Below are 19,064 nucleotides of genomic sequence, written 5' to 3' on the forward strand. Positions count from 1 at the left end.
GTGGCGACCCACCATCTTAAAATCTATGTATTGACATCTTAAAAATGGTCTTATAGCTTAAAAGATCATCCTGTTTTGGTTGATTTTGTAGCCGAATAGAAGAGATGTTCTCAAAGCATTAAATAAGCCTTTTGACTTTTAAAAATGTTGTCCTTTTAAGGTAATTTTAAGTTACTTTTTATTAAATTTGTCAATATCCTATGGAAGTCTGGACATATGGCAGCGGTGTTTCAGGTGACTTCGCCACACCGCCACGCCGCACTGCTACATGGAATCCAGTTGGGCCTGCAATCTACAACACAGCAACATGTCTTCTGTCTGTGGACACAGTTTCATGTTGATTAGCTCAGAGGGGTAACATAGCGACTGTTAACAATAAAACATGACACTTCCTGTTGTCAGGGGGCGTGGCCTAAGAAATGTCATCATTTGCCCTTTGGATATTGTAGGAGACCTAGTGGTGATCAACTACTGAAAGTTTGGTGGCTTTGTGAGTTTTTGTGTATGAAATATAACAGTTTTGTTTTTCATGGCGAGTAGGTGAACTTTGACCCCTGCTCACGCCCCTTCAGCATGCTCAAAAACTCACCATTTTGATAACTTTTAATTGGCCATGCCATGAAATATAACAGTTTTGTTTTTCATGGCGAGTAGGTGAACTTTGACCCCTGCTCACGCCCCTTCAGCATGCTCAAAAACTCACCATTTTGATAACTTTTAATTGGCCATGCCTTATGATCAGACTGCCCGAGTTTCAAGCCGCTCGCTCAAAATCTCTAGGAGGAGTTCGATCAAATACCAATGCTGTAAACGTCAGAAATGGGGTCAAAATCAGACCTTCAATCTAAAATGGCCGACTTCCTGTGATATTTACACTATGACATTAATTGTAAATTCTGAGCGTCTTGGTGAGCTCTACCACTGTACCAAATCTCATGTCTCTACGATGAAGTAAGTGAATAGCAAAGGGTCCTTTGAAAATTGCTAGGTGGCGCCGTTGAGGCATTAGTTCACGCCCACCAAAGTTTGTTATGGATTCCTGTTGGGGGGTGGATAAGGATGCATCCAAGTGAGTTTTAAGCAGCTCGGCCCAAAAATGTGGAATTCAGAGCCAAACGTATGGCAGCGGCGTTTGAGGTGACTTCACCACGCCGCCACGCTCTCCTGCTCCATCGAATCCACTTGGGGCTGGAATCCACAACACATCAACATGTCTTCTGTCTCTGGACACAGTTTCATGTTGATTAGCTCAGAGGGGTAACATAGCGACAGTTTACAGCAAAACATGACACTTCCTGTTGTCAGGGGGCGTGGCCTAAGTGATGTCATCATTTGACCATTGGATATTAAAGAAGACCCGATGATGATCAATCACAGAACGTTTGGTGCCTCTGTGTGTTTCTGAATAGGAGATATAATAGTTTTATTTTTTGTGGCGAGTAGGTGAACTTTGACCCCTGCTAATGCCCCTTCAACAAGCTCAAAAACTCACCGTTTTGATAACTTTTAATTGGCCATGCCTTATGATCAGACTGACCGAGTTTCAAGCCGCTCGCTCAAAATCTCTAGGAGGAGTTCGATCAAATACCACTGCTGTACACGTCAAAAATGGGGTCAAAATCAGACATTCAATCTAAAATGGCCGACTTCCTGTGATATTTGCACTATGACATTAATTGTAAATTCTGAGCGTCTTGGTGAGCTCTACCACTGTACCAAATCACATGTCTCTACGATGAAGTAAGTGAATAGCAAAGGGTCCTTTGAAAATTGCTAGGTGGCGCCGTTGAGGCATTTTTCTTTTGATTTTTGTGACGACCTTAAAATACAAAATTTTTAAACAGTCACCATGCACCTGCAAAGTTTGGTGAGTTTTTGAGTATGATAAAGCCCCCAAAAAGGCCCCTCTTTAGGGGGGCAGAATAAAAATAATAAGAAACAACACAGAAACAATAGGCCTTCGCAGCGCTTCGCTGCTCGGGCCTAATTAACACTACAGATACAATAGGCCTTCGCAGCGCTTAGCTGCTCGGGCCTAATTATAATTAATAATAATAATAAGCATATTCAACCAGCTTATGGCATAACACTGCTATAGGCTTTGGCTGCTGGAGGACACCAGGGCCTATTTTTCTCACTCTACTGAGTTCTACTGTTCTCCAGTTTTGCATGGCTGTTGTCATTTCAGCTTTTAACTTTTTTGTTCTCTCTCTTTTTCTTCATAGTAAGTACACCTGGTCTGGCGTTCTGTTAGCTGTGACATCATCCAGGGAAGACAGATCACCGGCTATTACCATCTAATGTAGAACAGATTACTGGATCAATGTGTGCTTCTGTGCTTTTTTGTCTGTCATGTTGGGTCTCTGCTCTTTCTTCTCTAATCCCCAGTCGGTCGAGGCAGATGACCGTTCATACTGAGCCCGGTTCTGCTGGAACCTTCCCGTTAATGGGTGGTTTTTCTTTCCGCTGTCGCTTCATGCTTGTTCAGTATGAGGGATTGCTGCAAAGTTATGGACAATGCAGACGACTGTCCCTGTAGCGCTACGCTTCTCCAGGAGTGAATGGTGCTTGTCGGGACTTTGATGCAATCAACTGGTTCCCTTTATATAGGAGATTTTTGACCAATCTGTATAATCTGACCCAATCTGTATAATTTGATTGAATTTGACTTTGTAAAGTGCCTTGAGATGACATGCTTCATGAATTGGCGCTATATGAATAAAATTTAAAATTTAATTGAAGGTGACCAGATTTGATTTCTCTAATGAAAACTGGGGACGTCTCTGATTTTGTTAAGCACAGAATCTCCGCCTGGAGGTTAGTTAGTTTTGTCTGAACTGCAACGCCGACAAAGCGGGGAAGGCAAAGCTACTATGTCGGGACAGCAACTAGACCGGGTAAATACCTCTTGTTGTGCTAAACTTTTTTACTCCATCATGAAACATGATATGTACATCTCATATGTGGACAAAGACAGAGATACACACGTTAATTCACGGTGCAGTTTATAATATGGTGCACCTTACAGTACTTACTTAGTATGTCAACCAGGGTATGTAACTGTCTTTTATGACATATAGCAAACTACATGTACAATGTACTTACTTATTAAATATACATATTCTGCTTTGATTACCACATCATAGAATGGCTGTGATCTGTTTTGTTTGTCTACATGATGGTAATTTTGAGCAAGAGAGTCGAGTATGTTGTAATGGTATGTGTACAGAAGACCCAAGTCTACCAGCTGGTCTCTTACCTGTTGGATACCATAGGTCCAGCCTTGGCGGATTCGGTCTCTGGCCCAGACATTGTGTGCATTTTCAGCCAGTTTGTCCACCATTGCTTCCTGTGCGGGAGTCAGTTTGATGTGACTCAGGTCCAAAGGAGCAGGTTTGTAGCCACCTGACAACTCATAACTGCACATATAAAGGTGAAGAATTGCGCTGTAAGACAAAGCTGTTTAGTAAATGAGTCTGAATCAACTTTAAACTGAATAAAGTGGAAATTGCTGTTGATCTGATCCTTTAAGTGTTTAGCTGGTTTGTTTGATTACAGGAAACTAGAATGATCTAATGTTCCTTTGGCTGTATTACAACATCATGACAGGACATGACTACATTACATAAATATAAAGCCTGATTTATGCTTGACGCTACTGCGAGGTCCGCACGGTCATATTAGGTCATTTTGACTTTCATGTTGGAAACAACTGTGTTTTCTACTTCTACGTGTAGTGGGGTGTAGTACGATTGGTGTAGGGAGTGCAACTCTGCCCTCTATAGTCTAGGACAGGGGTTCCCAAACTTTTTTAGCCGCACACCCCCTTCAGTGTCCCAACCGGCTTGGCGCATCCCACCCCCCAAAAAAGAAAATATTCTGTTGCAGTTACATCAATTCAACCATCATAACAAAAGTTGTGGGAATAAAATTGGAACATAATTTTAATTAAACTGCAATAAAGTTGCAAAATCCACAACACAATCCTGAGGATTTTGCAGGTGCATCAGTGGCTCAGCCTGGAGCAAGAGAAAGAAAGAGACGCTCAGATCGGCCACACCTCCACAACCTGAAACGTCGCTGAAGCAAGGGATTAAACTGATGATCTACCTGTGTGTGTTCCCACTTTGTTTTTTTTGTGCACCAGCTTCTTAATTTGAGTCTGCCTCACAATTTACGTTGCAAAAAACAATCACGAAGAACTTTGATTTGTGTCCGATGATGAGAGAGAGAGAGAGAGGAAAAGAGAGAGAGAGAGAGAGGACCAGACCAGAGTAACAATAACAGAGCGCTTCATAAATATGTTATTAATAAGAGAAATAAAAACTTTTATAGCGGCTACATTCAGCAGGTAAACACGCCCATGACAACACACATCAGCTCCCCTCAGCCCCACCGCTGGTTTGTCCCTGTCTGAATCTGCGCTAAAACCACATCTGTAAAATTAACTGCGCCTGTCTGACTCACAATGAAATGTATTGCAGCTCTGTGCGTGACCATAGTCAATAAATCGCGGAGGATGCAGCGGGGGTGGGCGAGTCATGCGCATCAGTGCTGGTAGAGGTTCAGAGTCACCGCAACATCGAAAGAGAGACTATGTCGCCCAGTTTAAGCTTGTAAAAACTTTCGGCCCGAATTCAATTGTCCCTGACGTACACGACGTGAAGCGAGGAAGGAGTTGGAGAGACATTTGTCAATGACATTGACATTTGTCATTGGTTTGCAATTCACTCGTCTCTTGCCTCCGATTCCCTGGTTTCAGCCAATTGAGCATATTTGCGAGAATGAATGAAGTAGAGGGCACAAGCTGCTTCTTCTACGCATTGAAGCACAATGCGTAGAAGTTTGGGAATCCCTGGTCTAGGAGAATAGTGCTACTTCAGAGGAAGAGCCACACAGAGCATAAATGCTGCAGAGATTGCGTCTGCACGTCTCATTTCCGCGCGGACACCACAGTTTGGGAATCCCTGGTCTAGGAGAATAGTGCTCCTTCAGAGGAAGAGCTACACAGATCATAAATGCTGCAGAGATTGCGTCTGCACGTCTCATTTCCGCGCGGACCATATGTGCGTCAAGCATAAAGCAACCTTTATACTCTCCCTTTTTTCACTACAGATTGTACTACCTACTCAAAGTTTACCAGTTAAACTGTATTTCTCCCATAGATGAAAAATGCTTTTAACTAATTTATTTTTCCTTAACAAAAGAGTTACTAACAAAAGAGTTAGTAGGGACTTGTTGCTTTCCCTTCTCAGTACATTCATGCTCAGTGTGAGGGATTGCTGCAGGTCAGTGACATAATGCTATTAGCTAGGTTTCTTTACCCCCAGATTACACATCCTCCATGCTTTCTCTGTTCATTGACGTATGTGTACGTCTCACCAACGGAGCAACTACGTTATTTCAATTAATGAGAACAGTTCCACATTCCCCATGATCTTGGTGGTAGTAGCAAATATTCAAACGAGAACTTTGAAGGCCGAAGTGGAGAAGGGTTCCATGTGAACAGCAGTTGAACATCAAAACATCAAAATACACAACAAGTCCAATTTTCTGCTCCATTCCTGTCTGTTAGACTCCACAATTACAATCGTAGCAAAAAGGAAAAGGAACGTCAACAACCTCCAGTTTGTCAAAGTTAAATAGTGTAAATAGAGATTGTTAACCATAAAATAATTTTTTTTAATATTCACAAGAAAATGAACTTCTTTATTTAAATTTTGGATGCAAACCCCTTTTTTTGCAGCAAATAAGGAAGCAGATTTGTCTTTTCAACATTTAGTTTGAAACGTGGTAATCTTTTCCAAATAACTTTGCGTTCTGCTTGTAATTATTACGATCGCACATGCTCTCCTCGGGCTCCAAGAAAATTTGGAGCAGACCTTGACGAGTAACCACGAATATAGTAGGCTTTGCTTTTCATGGACTTAAATAGGCCCTCTGGAACGAAGCGGACATGTACAGGAGTGGAGGATGTGGAATTACGTGGTCTGAGAGAAACATTGTTTACCAGTTGGCATAAATCACATGACATTTGACTGCACTGTATTATAACTAAACTAGAATTCAGATGTATGTTTGAGTTTGAAATTGTAATCTGTCTGTGTTATGACTCACGTTGGTGATAGTTTCATGCTCTTTACTTTTTGAACAGCATGTTCATCTGCTAGCCCAACATGGCAACCCAAAGCAAGCAGAGTCCTGCAACACATACAACAAAAATCAATAGAACTTTTCAAGTTGATTAAAGTGTAGGAACCTTTAATTAGAAATGAAGAACCTTTTGTTTTCCTGGGCTATAATTACAAGTTGACAGAAAAACTGCCTTGGCAAGTCATTAAAATGAAGAAGACAAGAAAAGGAATGTAATATTTGAGCTTCCTAAATTCATGAATTCATCACCATATCTACCCACCTAAGCTTATAAATGAACATGTCCTCAATCAGAAACATTAAAAGTTTTAGAACAACTAAACCTGGAAGAAAAAGCTTCAGGAGAACCCACATTTATCCTACAACCATACACAGTAAGAAGGATGGTAAGGGAGCTAATAATCCTCCAAAGCTACAGAGTTAAAAAAGTGCAGCAAACTGTCATTTTACAGTTTTCGTAAAAAAATGTACTATAATTCCTTTGTGCACATCTTTACCAGGGGTGCCAATAATCGTGGATATATGAAGGTATTTCTTCTCCTATATTTCCACAAAATTAACCAAAGGTCAAAGGTGGCAGTTACTGCCATGCATAGATACTTAATTTAAAGCAGCATCTTAAGCTGCTAATTGTGTTTCTACATTACTTCAGTGTCTCCAGGGACATCTGCAGGTTGTAGCTTCGTTCCTGTTCAGGAAGCTTTGAAAACTCCACCAAGCAAGGGTGCTGCCGTTTGTTATCATCTCGCACCTGTAAATACACACAAAAATTCACAAAACATATGACATCAATTTATCAGAGTAATAAACACTAACAAGAAAACAGCTTGAATATACAAATATGCTTGTAATAAATATGCTGTGACATCTTTGAATAGGCTCAACAATTTTAAACCCATTACTTTCTAAACCATGACCTGTAAATATTTATGTAAAAAGGAACAAAATAGTATCACACAATTATTAATTTGGTTAATAAAAAACCATGACTGCTAAAACAGCCTTTCCACCCATCCTGACCAAAGATCAATTGAACTCAGTAAATACAGCTTAAACCAGAAGTTTAAACACTGTATAAAAAAAAAAACACATAAGCTTTTTTTTCTCACTGTCAGATGTGAAATGTGAATAACATTTTCCTATTTTAGGTCTGTTAGAATCACAAAAATAATTTATATTTGTAAATGTCAGACTGAGAGAAGGATTGTTTTTGACAATAATTTATTACTTTCTTCATATTCAGAAGTTTACATACACTAATATCACTATGCATTTAAAGGGGCAAAAAGTATTACTGCCTAGTCCAGTGGCTCAGAACGGTACAACAGCCTGCCACTCACTGCAATCTAATATGCTGTTTATAAACGGTGTGTTACTGTATTGAATTTTTTACTTCCACCAGATAAATATATGATGTTGTATTCTGTTCGAACAAAGGTTTTCTCGGCCGCCCTGGTGGTCTGTAGGGGAAATATCGTACTTACTACCACAAGAGCCCTCGGCCCGCATCCACAGGCTCAGAAGTCTCGTGCAAGACCGTGAGAGTCGGTCTTGCTTTATGGCGAGAACTCCATGTGTTTTTGCCCTGCCATTCACTATATGCACACGCGAAAGCAACAACAAAGAACCGCGTGTTAACGTCAAATAAACATGCAAGCATATCGAGGTTTTTTTATTACTATTATTATTATTATTATTTTTATTTTTTTTAATTAATTAATTTATTTTTAAATGTTGGCGAGGCGGTAGCGCCGCCTCGCCTTGAAAATGCACACAGGGACAAGGAAATAAAATTTTGGAGACCTGTCCTGTTGTCTGACGAAACTAAAGTTTAACTTTTTGGCCATAGTTATCATTGTTACAGTTGGAGGAAGAAAGGGGGAAGCATTCAAGCCTGGGAACACCATCCCATTTGTGAAATAAGGGAGTGGCAGCATCATGCTGGGGGGTTGTATTGCTGCAGGAGGGACTGGTGCACTTCACAAAATAGATGGCATCATGAGAAAATGATTGGGGATCAGGGCTTTGTGATGGCTACCCCAAAACACAGCTGAAAAGGTGTGTGAGAACAAAGCGGCCTACATTTGGGCTCATTTACACCAGTTCTTTCAGGAACTGGGCCAAAGTTCCTGCCAACTTTTGTCGAAAGCTTGTGGAAGGACACCCAAAACGTTTCACCCAAGTCATACACAAGGACCACATGCGTCACATGTGGTCCTTGGGGACTACTGTTGGTGATCCCTGGTCTAATTGGTAAAGTCAAGGGTACCAAATATTAACAAAAAGACAGAAAGACTGATCTCACTTTTCTGGCATTTAGAAAATAGAAATAGTATTGGTAATCCTCATGGATTTAAGACAGGAAATATTTATTCCGATTTCATGTCTGACAGTGAGAAAAAAAGTTTGTGTCTTTTTATATAGTGTATGTAAACTTCTGATTTCGACTGTAAGAGTTAAAATGTGTCAAGTACTCACTACACCGTATGTCCAGCCCAGTTCTATTTTGTTCATCACCCAAAGTTCATGGATATTTTCTGCAAGTTTCTCCCGGATTCTCTCTAGGTGAGATGGCAGAACAATCTAAACACACACACAGACACAGAAGCCTGGACCATTACTTTTCAGTTACTTTATCTATTAGGTGTGACAATGCTTTGAAACATTATTCTGTCACTACCTGGCTGGTGTCCACAGGTATGGGTGTGAATGCAGCCTGGCTGAGAGTGATGGTGGGTCCCAACAGGTCTTTGGCTACGGTTTGATCCTGGCTGGCCTCCAGTTTGAGCTTCTCCCTGGGCAACACTGCCTCATAGCAAGGAGCATAGCCAGAAGGAGGAAGAAATTTGAACTCTCCGTGACGCCCCCCAAGGAGGAAACGCACCCTGCAGTGTCGTGGGTGACAGGAGGGACATGTACAAACTTGAAGGCCCAATCATGAAATCTAACTTCAAACAACTTTTAATAATTAATAATAACAAAACTCAGCTCTAAACTCCTTTAATCGTCCAGTACTTGTTGAAATAAAAGTTGAATGTAGTTTTAGAGGGAGAAATAGGACAGATACTATATTATCAGATAAACTCTGACTGTCTACCTTTTTACACTTAGTGAGATGTGTCACATACTGATAGTGGTGGATAGTAATAGTATTGTCATACTGTGAGAATATTTTTCAGTAAAACACTAACTTGACCCCCGCAGAGAAACTGGCCACAGGAAAAAAAAGGCCCTCTGAGTTGAAGTTCTCAAACATGCCCTGAACTGGTTGGCCGTTGATCCTGAAGGAGATACTGGGAATGCTCAGGTCCAGGCAGCAGCTCACCACATCTTCAGAACGCAAAAGGTGCTGATTGGGTGATGTAACAGTCCGTGCAATGCAGCCTGCACAGGATTGGTGAAGAGACAGATTCAATTCAGTTTAGGATAAAGTTTGATACCGCACCATGCAACACAACTGCTCTGCCTCGGTTAAATTGTAAAAACATAGATCATGCTATTTAAATATATTATTTGAGGACGTATTACTTCAGAGCTCCACTGTGTGGCTTATCAACTTTATCCCTGTAGTGGCAAAAAATTTGTACACTCCTCTTGTTCTTACAAATAAGTAGAAGCAGGCATTCTGTTAAAGAACCATCTCCAAATCTTCATATCTATACTGGTATATCATCTGGACCAACTGTCTTTCCACACCTCTTCAAAGCTGCCTGAACTTCATACTTTACATTTCCCTACTTTCTGATTCACTATCTCTACGCCTAAGCCTTCTCTCCCTCTCATTTTCCTCATTCATCGGCTCCTCGGCTCCTCAAAGTTCACATTCCCCTCTCTATTATTAACCTAACTAGCCTCACATCGGTCCGGTCTACTTCCTTTTTTTCTTTGTCCCACATTTTTTCTTTGATACTTTTTTCCTTTAAACCCTTCCTCTCACCTCATTCCACCACCAACTTTCCTTGTCTTCTCTCCTCTGGCCTAATGTTTCGCCACACACATTCCTACCAGTTTTATCACCACCTTAGCTGTCCTTTGCAAATCCTCTAGTAATAATTCACCACCCCCAAGAACATTACTTAACACATCCCTAAAATCCGTCCAACACTTCAGTGTCTAACATTGCTGCCTGTTCTCTTTTCATCTTCTTTGTTTCCACCTCTGTATGCTTTATTGGTGTTGTGTCATACGAAAGGCTACGAGTACTGACCTTTGGACTACAATAGTCAGAGTTCACCTTTACTTTATGTAAACACAGTTTTCATGCTTTGTTATAGATATTGTTATTTTTAAAACCTATATAAATGCAAGTGTGAATAAACAGGAAGAGTAACGGAATAAAATAACGTTTTAGATGCAGCTCACTGGTGTATTGTAGGGGTTTTTTTTTAGAACAAGCTCGTGGGCGTCACATGTGGTCCTTGGGGGCTACTGTTGGTGATCCCTGGTCTAATTGGTAAGTACTCTTTAGCCAAAGGAGAAGTGCGTCAGTGGGTACCATGATCAGGCATGAAAACAGGTCAGGGGTGAAAAAGGTGAGAAGGCTTAAACCCCTCTAGGGGGTCCAGGGTCATTGGCACACAGATTCTGTGCACAGGACTTTAGCTGAGCCTTCTGAACACTTGGATATGCTTGAAATAAAACCATCCCATTGTAGCTCTGGCTTAATATTTAGGGTCCTACAGGAAGGTGAAAGTTCATATGTTATGAATAGATTCACAATTCATTCACTGTACATGTCTAATATGCTAAAGAACAAGAATAAACAACAATGACTTTATCATGCTTAGTAAATCATGTGTTATCACTAAGCTTACCAGACCAAAGATGAAGTCCATCGAAGCCGTAGGAATAGAGATCATCACCAACCCCATTGCCTCCCCAGCCCTCCCCTCCACTGGGGTACGGTGCATAGCCACAGGTATTGGCCCAGCCAACCCTGAGGTGAGTGGGTTCAGCTGTGACAAATGGCACCATCTGATCAACAATCAGTTCGTAGTACCATTTTTTGTACTGGGCAGAGCCATCACTGACACCAAGGAAGATGTTGGGGCGCATACTGTTGAAAGAATTAAAGCAGATAGGAACCCGCCCTGGTGTTAGTATGATAACATGATAACCTGTGATAGAGCAGTGAAAGTAGTGCTGGATTAGTTTCAGTTCCCTGGAGTCGGTTCAGTTTGTCAATCAGACAAACTGTAATATTCTGGGTTCCGTTCTGGTTTATGTTATTTGGTTTTCTTTCTCTCTCCTGCCCTAGGTTCTCTGGTTGTTTTGAGTTCAGTCTTGTTTGGATTCTTGTTTAGTTTGTGTACTGTTTTAGTTTACCCTGTTATGTCATCACTTTTAGTCTTTTTGTACTTCAGGGTTGTTTTGGTTCTTATCAAGTTTGGGGTCCGTTCTTCGTACGTCGCTAACTCAGTTAGCTGGATTTGATTGTTGACAATTTGGCATGATCTTGGATCGTTTGGTTCTTCGAAACTCATCTTGGACTTTTTGTCATAGCAACATGTGCGCCAGCTTGAGCCTGTTCGCGAGCAGGCTTATTTCATGTAAACAGGATTAGATCGCAGCTGTATAAATGGAGGAGATAGGGAAGTCTGTCGTAGCCATGTCCACTTTTACGACAGCAACCTGTTGCGGAAGGTGCAAGAATAATTTCAGAGCTTTTCGAATTAATCGTGTATTGCGCAATAGACAGGATCCTTTAGCGCAGCGCGACAATGTAATTGTAGAGAGATTTTTCTTGGTGACTGTTATAAGAAGACAAGCACATCATTTAACAGTGGCTTTTAAAGAGGAAAAAGTGGTGTTAGAGACATAAATACAAAATATTTAAGTTATTCGTATGATGGTTTGCTTTTTATTTTTATCATATTCAGTAAGAAGATTTGTTCAGGCCATTTTATTGTGAAGTTTAGTTTACTTTGAAAGGCTTGCTTCCTGTCGAGCCGTATATTGTATTAGAAAAAAACTATGGATGGATTATTTAGACACGGAGCAATACAGTTTTTGACCGTGTAAACTATGGATGAAATGGAAAAGGAAGAATTTCATTTTTTATGGATAAAGAATTTTTTTGTTAAAATTCCCAATTTGCACATGTCCTTTACTTCCCGTGTCTAAGAAATGACACTGAAATTTGAATCTCTTGACATAACAAGTGCCGTTTTAAAATAAAGTATATAATTAAAGGCTACCATTTTGTAGAATATTCTTGTATTTCACTTTTACTTGTCCCCATGTTCTAGTGGGTCCCGTGGAGGCTCTGATATAAAAGAACAAAGTAAATATGAAATTATTAAAATGCAAAAATTCATACTGTAGAAAGTGATAGAAACATCTACGATGGACAGTATATACGCATTAATTTGTCTTCTACTTTTTGCCAGCCCTCTCTCCTGGCTTTAGCAGACTTTGAGGTGTTCCCTGTCGTTTTAATGACTCAAATTATGCATAACCTTCCATTAAAAGCTTGTGTTCTGCTTGGGAGAAAATCTGTGGGCGTTCTTTGGCCATGCTGAACGGCCAATAGCAGCCATGCTGATTAATGTTTCTACTATAGATACATTTCCCCTTTTAAACAAACGCATGAACGCGCAGTTGTCTCAGATAACTAATCCAGCGATACTAATCATAAACAACAGGTGTGTTCGAAGAACCCAATTAGCCGGATCATGATTGGCCGGATGAAATCATCTTGGATGTCTCATTTGATCTAGGATGTTTTAAGCAACGTACGAAGAACGGGCCCCTGGTGTAGCTTCTGTTCCTGTCAGCCTTTTAGTCTCCTCCCTCCTTGATTACTCCCATCTAGTTTTGGTTAATTAGTCCCTCCCTCTTCACCCGTCTGCACACGTATTTATACCTGCCTCAATTCTCTGCACTTTGCCAGAACGTCTCTACTCATTCACCGGTAAGAGCCTTCCAGCACCCTTTTGCTTGTGAGCCTATTCTTTGTTGCCCGACCTGTTCTCCCTGTTATTTTTGTCTCTGAGCCTGCAGAGCCTCCCTGATCCTGTCAGCCTGCCTGTTTTTGGACAGGTTCAGAGTTCTGGACTCTGAACCTGTCACCCTGTGAGTGCTTTGTCGGAGGAACTCTGTTTTTGGCTTCAGGAACCCGATCTGTTTCCTAGGACTGGACTGTCTGTTCGCTCGTTGGACCTGCCTGGACCATTGCTGGAGCTCTGCTCCTGCACCTTATAGCTCCCCTTCATCTGGTTTTGTTCATCATGGCTTTACCCCCCCTGTTTACTAGTGATGGGTCGATGAGGCGTCATGAAGCGTTTCGACACGCCAGACTGTATTGATACTGTGCCGAAACTGTGTCACTGAATACTGACACCTGCTGGACCTTAAAAATCCCTACAGGCAACCTGGTTGACAGTTAACTGACACTGATTTGATGACCAAGTATACAATACAATTTAAATCATTGTATGTTGCATTGTATCATTTTATATTTTCAATGCCCCCCCCCCCCCACACACACACACACACACACACTCCCCCTTTTGTGTTGAATGAGTGACGTGTGAGAAAACAGCTTTAATTCTCCATCACATAACTCTTATATCGCGCATGCATTGACTTTTTCAACAATTCTCTCTTGCAGTTTTCAACAGCTACGGCATTGTTTCTTATGGTTTAATATTGTCCATATGCCTTCTTTAAAGATTTCTAATTCTACTCGTACGACATGCGTACTTCCAATCTTATTTCCTGTCTTTGCCATGGTGAATCACATTATTTGCGTTCCAGTGATCGGGCTTTTTTTCATGCTCATGCTCAGGTTCAATGGTTGATCGGGCGCTGTGTTTAGTTACCTGACTAATATCATCTGTTCTGAAATCGGAAATGCTGAGTATGACAAAGGGAGGAAGAACTACTCAGAGTAGCAGCTTTCTACTAAGGGTAGATCAGCCGTTTTTTTCTGAAACAACGCTCAGAACAAAGACGCACAGCACAACCTGCCCAACCATAAAGGCGTCTGCCCAACCCATCCATCAGTGGTGCGCTCCGATCAGCACCTGGCGCTCACAGAGCGGGACTGTGGTACACCATCACACCAGAGTTGCAAAATGGTTAAAAATTAACCATTATTAACCGTTATTTTGTTTACAGTTTAGCTTGGATTTTATTTACTGCAGCCGTTGCTGTGCGCGCTGCTGTGCGCGAACGCACACGCGTGCAGTTTAGAGGGAACAGAAACAGTTTGGCGCGTCAGTCAGTTAAAAACAGTTCCTGTATCGGTCACGTGACTTTCCTGTGTCGATCGACACGGGTTTTGCTCTATGAGCTCGACACATGCGCCGACGCATCAGTGTTGCCGGACCCATCACTACTGTTTACTCAGAACATAGCTCTGCCTTCAGTTTTTGTCTGCCCTTTTTTGAATAAACCCTTTTGAACGTTTATTCCGTGTCTGGTCAAATATCGGGTTCAGTTAAATCAATCATTACGATGGGGTCCCCCAACTTATTAATTTATTTATTTAATTATTATTATTATTATTATTATTATTATTATTATTATTAATAATATATATATATATTTTTTTTTTTTTTGGGGGGGGGGGGTTAAATACAGTAGGCATGGGGGGTAGGCTGGGGGAGGTAGAGGTGTTGGTCCTGGTGGGTGGTTGGCTGGCGGGCCCTGCGGCCTCTCCCCAGCCCCCGGGCTATGGTGGTGCCGCTGGAGGGGCCCCTTTCTCCGGGTGGGGCTTTCGGGGAGCGGGGGTTCCTATTGGAGTCAGTAGGGGAGCTGGCTCCCTGGGTTGGCTCCCCAGTCCTTTGCTCCCCATCACCGGACTCCTCCCTCTGCCTGCTCCATCACGCCACCACACATGTAGGTCCTTGGGGAGAGGGCGTTACTGGAGGTTGCCACCTTTTGGTGACGTCCCTCTCCCCAATTTTATCATGCATTTTAGACACTTTCACTCCAAACATTTTCACAACGCACATCCATGTAGGCCACGATATGGGGGGGTGGGGGGAAGACGTCTGGGGGGGGGGGGCTTATGTTGTGTGAGCCTCGCCCCGGGCGGCTCCCTTCACCCCCTCTCGCATTTAGACATTGAGGGTTCTTCTGGGTAGTTGCTTGGAGGGGGGGCGCTGGCACCAGCTCCCTTCCGGAGGGGGGGTGGGCTGTGCCGTGCACCCCCTTCGGTGCTCCCAGTTTTAAACACACCTGAGAACAACATGCAACAACACAACATCTGAGCGGGCGTAGGGAGGATCGGGGGTCTTTTGCACACCCCCGATCTCCGATCGCGGCACGGAGTCTGGGGCCTGGAGGAGGTGCGGGCCACTGGGTACGGGGTCTTGGCGGGGGGCTGTTGCGGCTGGCCAGCGGCTTACCGGATCTGGGGCTGACGCCTCTGCTCTCCCCAGGAAGGGATGGGGGGCAGGGGTGGCTAGGGTAAGGTCGGGGTGGGAGGGGGTTTATTAGGTATATAGTGGGTGATGGGGGGCTCTGGTCGGATGGCCCGTACGGGTCGTGTCGGCCCCCCCTCTTTGGGGGGCCTGGTCCGGGGGGCGCCTGGTCCGGGGGCGGGGCCGGGGGCGGGGCCGGGGGTCGGGCACAGGCAGTCGTATTGTTGAATTGTGGTGACCCCCCCCCCCCCCACTTGGGATTTTTGGATGTGAATGCTATGTGGGAATGTGTGTGTAAAGCGTCCTTTTTTTATTTATTTTTTATTTTATTTATTTATTTTATTTATTTATTTATTTTTTTGGTGTCTGTGTGTGGCGAGTGGGGCACAAGGGAGGGATGGTGTGAATGAGTGTTTTTTTTTTTTCCAGGTTTGGGTTCGGTCCGCTCCCTCTCCCAAGAACATCTCAAGTCTCCGCTAGGTGCGGAGCCCATCCCCCCACGTCCTGCCCTCCTCCGCTGCGTTGGCGGGCGCCTTGACCCTCTGGCGCGTTGACGGTCCTCGGGTTTGGGGCGGGTTCCCGGGTGGGCGCCGGCCCATTCCCGGCGGTGGCTTCGCGGGGCCTTGCCCCCCGGGGGGCGGCCGGGGCCCCTGCCGCGGGGGCGGGGCGCCCCTGGGGCCTCTGGCCCCCAGGGCCCATGGCCAGGACCACTTCAGCGCGGCCGGCTGCCGGCGGAGCCCACGGGCTCGTCCCCGCGGCTCTTGAGGGCGTCGGCATTGCGGTGGCTGGGGGATTTCCTCGGGGTCGTCTCTCCTCTTTCCTCAGGGGGGGGTTGTAGATTTCCTGTGAAGGCCCCTCTCGGGCGCACTGCTTTGGGGGCCCCTTTGGGAGTCCGGGGTTATGGGTCCCCTGACCCCTGCCTCTGTGCTCGGGGAAGGTGGGTCTTCGGTTCTCCACAATCACTATCAAGCCATTTCCTTCTGGATAATTTTCACCTAAACTAGTGCACTCTCACAATCTCCCACAGGTGCTGGGTCCCAGGTATTAAATGTTCACTTATATACAGAAAGGCTATAATTTATTTACTTTCTTTTACTTTTTTTTAGGTATCACATTACACATGTCAGCTTAAATAATAATACATATGATTTAGCAATGGTAGGTGTTACACGATTGTATCTGTTGCTTTATGCCTGTTGGTTGTGCTGTTCTTTTTGTGTCTCTTTCCAGGTGATGGAGCAGACAGAGGAAGTTTTATCATTCTCTTCCTTTTATCTCTTCTTTCTTTCACCTCTTCTTTCTCTTTTTTTTTCTCTTCTTGTTTTTCTTTTACTCTCCTACTTTCCCATTGTAGTGTCCATATAATTTGAAATTCTCCCTGCAGGAATCACAATAAAGCTATTTACACGCACAAATCAAGCGGAGCATTATGGCGAAAGCTTTTTGCTCCACTTGTGAAAGTAAAATCTGTCAAGCTCTATTTGGCATTAAGATATCAATTTTTATTGCCACATTGCTAGACAGGACACTGAAAAAAAAAAAAAAAAAAAAAATCAATCATTACACAAACTGGCTTTTCATTGATGTTCTTTTCGATGAATGATCCTATTTTGATCGTACTAAAACAGCATATATTAGAATGATCAAAACATCAGCGTTCCACCAACAGTTGCACATGACCACATCACTGTGTTTACTTATTCACATTCAACAGTGCACATTTAAGTTTGAGTCGATAACATTGAATCAACACACACACAAACATGTCCGAAATCGTGTGTGTGTGTGTGTGTGTGTGTGTGTGTGTGTGTGTGTGTGTGTGTGTGTGTGTGTGTGTGTGTGTGTGTGTGTGTGTGTGTGTGTGTGTGTGTGTGTGTGTGCCTACCTGCTTACGTGGTTGATGAGGTGGGTCTGCAGTAGCAGATCTCTTCCTGGTAACAGGTTGTCACAGATCAGGTGTTGGTTGGAGCGCACTGCTACGCCATTACATACACACAATGAACACAACACGTCTAGGACCTAGACAATACCAACAAACCGCAGAACAGCATACTGTTACAACCTGAAGAAAAAACTTAATTTGTCATTGCAAATGTACATTCAATGAAATTTGTCTCCTGCATTCATCCCATCACCCTTAACCTCTTAAGTTCATCGAATTCTGGTCCAAAAATAGGCTTTTGGACACCGGAAAAAGACTGAAAATAATGGTTACTCTTGAAACATATGTTTGTTCAGCTGTAAACCTGATTTGCAGATGTGTCAGAAAGAAAAATATATGTTGGAAGAGAAAATAATAATTTTTAGATATCAAGAAGCTTATGTTTAGAGGTTGAGAAGCAATCTGGAATTAAGGGTCTTGTTCAGGGGACCCATAGTGGTAATCTACGAGGTTGAAATCAGGTACTTGCAGCCTTCTAAGAATGTAAGAGTTCTGCTCTAGCCACTAAGCCACCACTCCCCCAATAAATATTTCCCTTTTAGAGGTGCTGGTCAAATAATTAGAATATAATTAAAAAGTAGATTTATTCCCCAGTAATTCCATTCAAAAAGTGAGACTTGTATATGATATTAATTCATTACACACAGGCTTATATATTTCAGGTGTTTATTTCTTTTAATTTTGGTGGTTATAACTAACAATGAAAACCCAAAATTCAGTATCTCAGAAATTTAAAATATTGTGAAAAGGTCCAATATTCAAAATACCTGGGGCCAAACTAATCAGCTAACTAGTTAGGTAAGCTACACAATCATGGGGAAGACTGCTGACTTGACAGTTGTCCACAAGTCGGTCATTGACACATTACGCAAGGAGGGCAAAACTTCATTGCTAAAGAAGCTGGCTGTTCACAGAGCTCTGTGTCCAATCATAATAATAAAGAGGCAAAGGGAAGGAAGAGATGTGGTAGAAAAAAGTGTACAAGTAGCAGGGAGGACCGCACCTTTGAGAGGATTGGGAAACAAAACCCATTCAAAAATGTGGGGGAGATTCACAGAGTGGACTGCCGCCGGAGTCAGTGCTACAAGAACCACCACACCCAGATGTACGCAAGACATGGGTTTCAGCTGTCGCATTGCTTGTGTTAAGCTACTCTTGATAAAGATACAGTGTCAGAAGCATCTCGCCTGGGCTAAAGACAAAAAGGACTGGACTGCTGCTGAGTGGTCAAAAGTTATGCTCTGTGATGAAAGTATATTTTGCATTTCCTTCAGATATCAAGATCTCAGAGTCTGGAGGAAGAGAGGAGAGGCACATAATCCAAGTTGCTTGAGGTCCAGTGCAAAATATCCACAGTCAGTGATGGGTTGGAGTGCCATGTCATCTGCTGGTGTTGGTCCAAGGCGTTTTCTGAGGTCCAAGGTCAACGCTGCCATCTACCAGGAAGTTTTAGAGAACTTCGTGCTCCCTGCTGCTGACAAACTTTATGGAGATACAGATTTAATTTTCAAACAGGACTTGCCACCTGCACACATGCCAAAGCTACCAGTACCTGGTTTAAGGACCATGACATCACTGTACAACCCAGGGGGCACCAA

At 43.0% G+C, this 19,064-nt stretch overlaps 1 protein-coding gene across 1 annotated transcript in view; it reads right to left on the reverse strand.

The window, feature by feature from the left end:
- ryr2a (ryanodine receptor 2a (cardiac)) overlaps positions 1-19,064 on the reverse strand; it is a 597,233-nt gene that overhangs the window by 396,965 nt on the left and 181,204 nt on the right. Inside the window, exons 17-24 of the mRNA XM_036142377.1 lie at positions 17,410-17,543; positions 10,968-11,209; positions 9,345-9,537; positions 8,834-9,038; positions 8,632-8,736; positions 6,801-6,904; positions 6,118-6,201; positions 3,260-3,419 (exon numbers count right to left, since the gene is read on the reverse strand). Of these exons, the coding sequence (XP_035998270.1) occupies positions 3,260-3,419; positions 6,118-6,201; positions 6,801-6,904; positions 8,632-8,736; positions 8,834-9,038; positions 9,345-9,537; positions 10,968-11,209; positions 17,410-17,543 (1,227 nt within the window). The remainder of the gene's footprint in view (positions 1-3,259; positions 3,420-6,117; positions 6,202-6,800; positions 6,905-8,631; positions 8,737-8,833; positions 9,039-9,344; positions 9,538-10,967; positions 11,210-17,409; positions 17,544-19,064) is intronic.

The sequence above is a fragment of the Fundulus heteroclitus genome, chromosome 10, assembly GCF_011125445.2.
Source record: "Fundulus heteroclitus isolate FHET01 chromosome 10, MU-UCD_Fhet_4.1, whole genome shotgun sequence".
Taxonomy (NCBI): Eukaryota; Metazoa; Chordata; class Actinopteri; order Cyprinodontiformes; family Fundulidae; genus Fundulus; species Fundulus heteroclitus.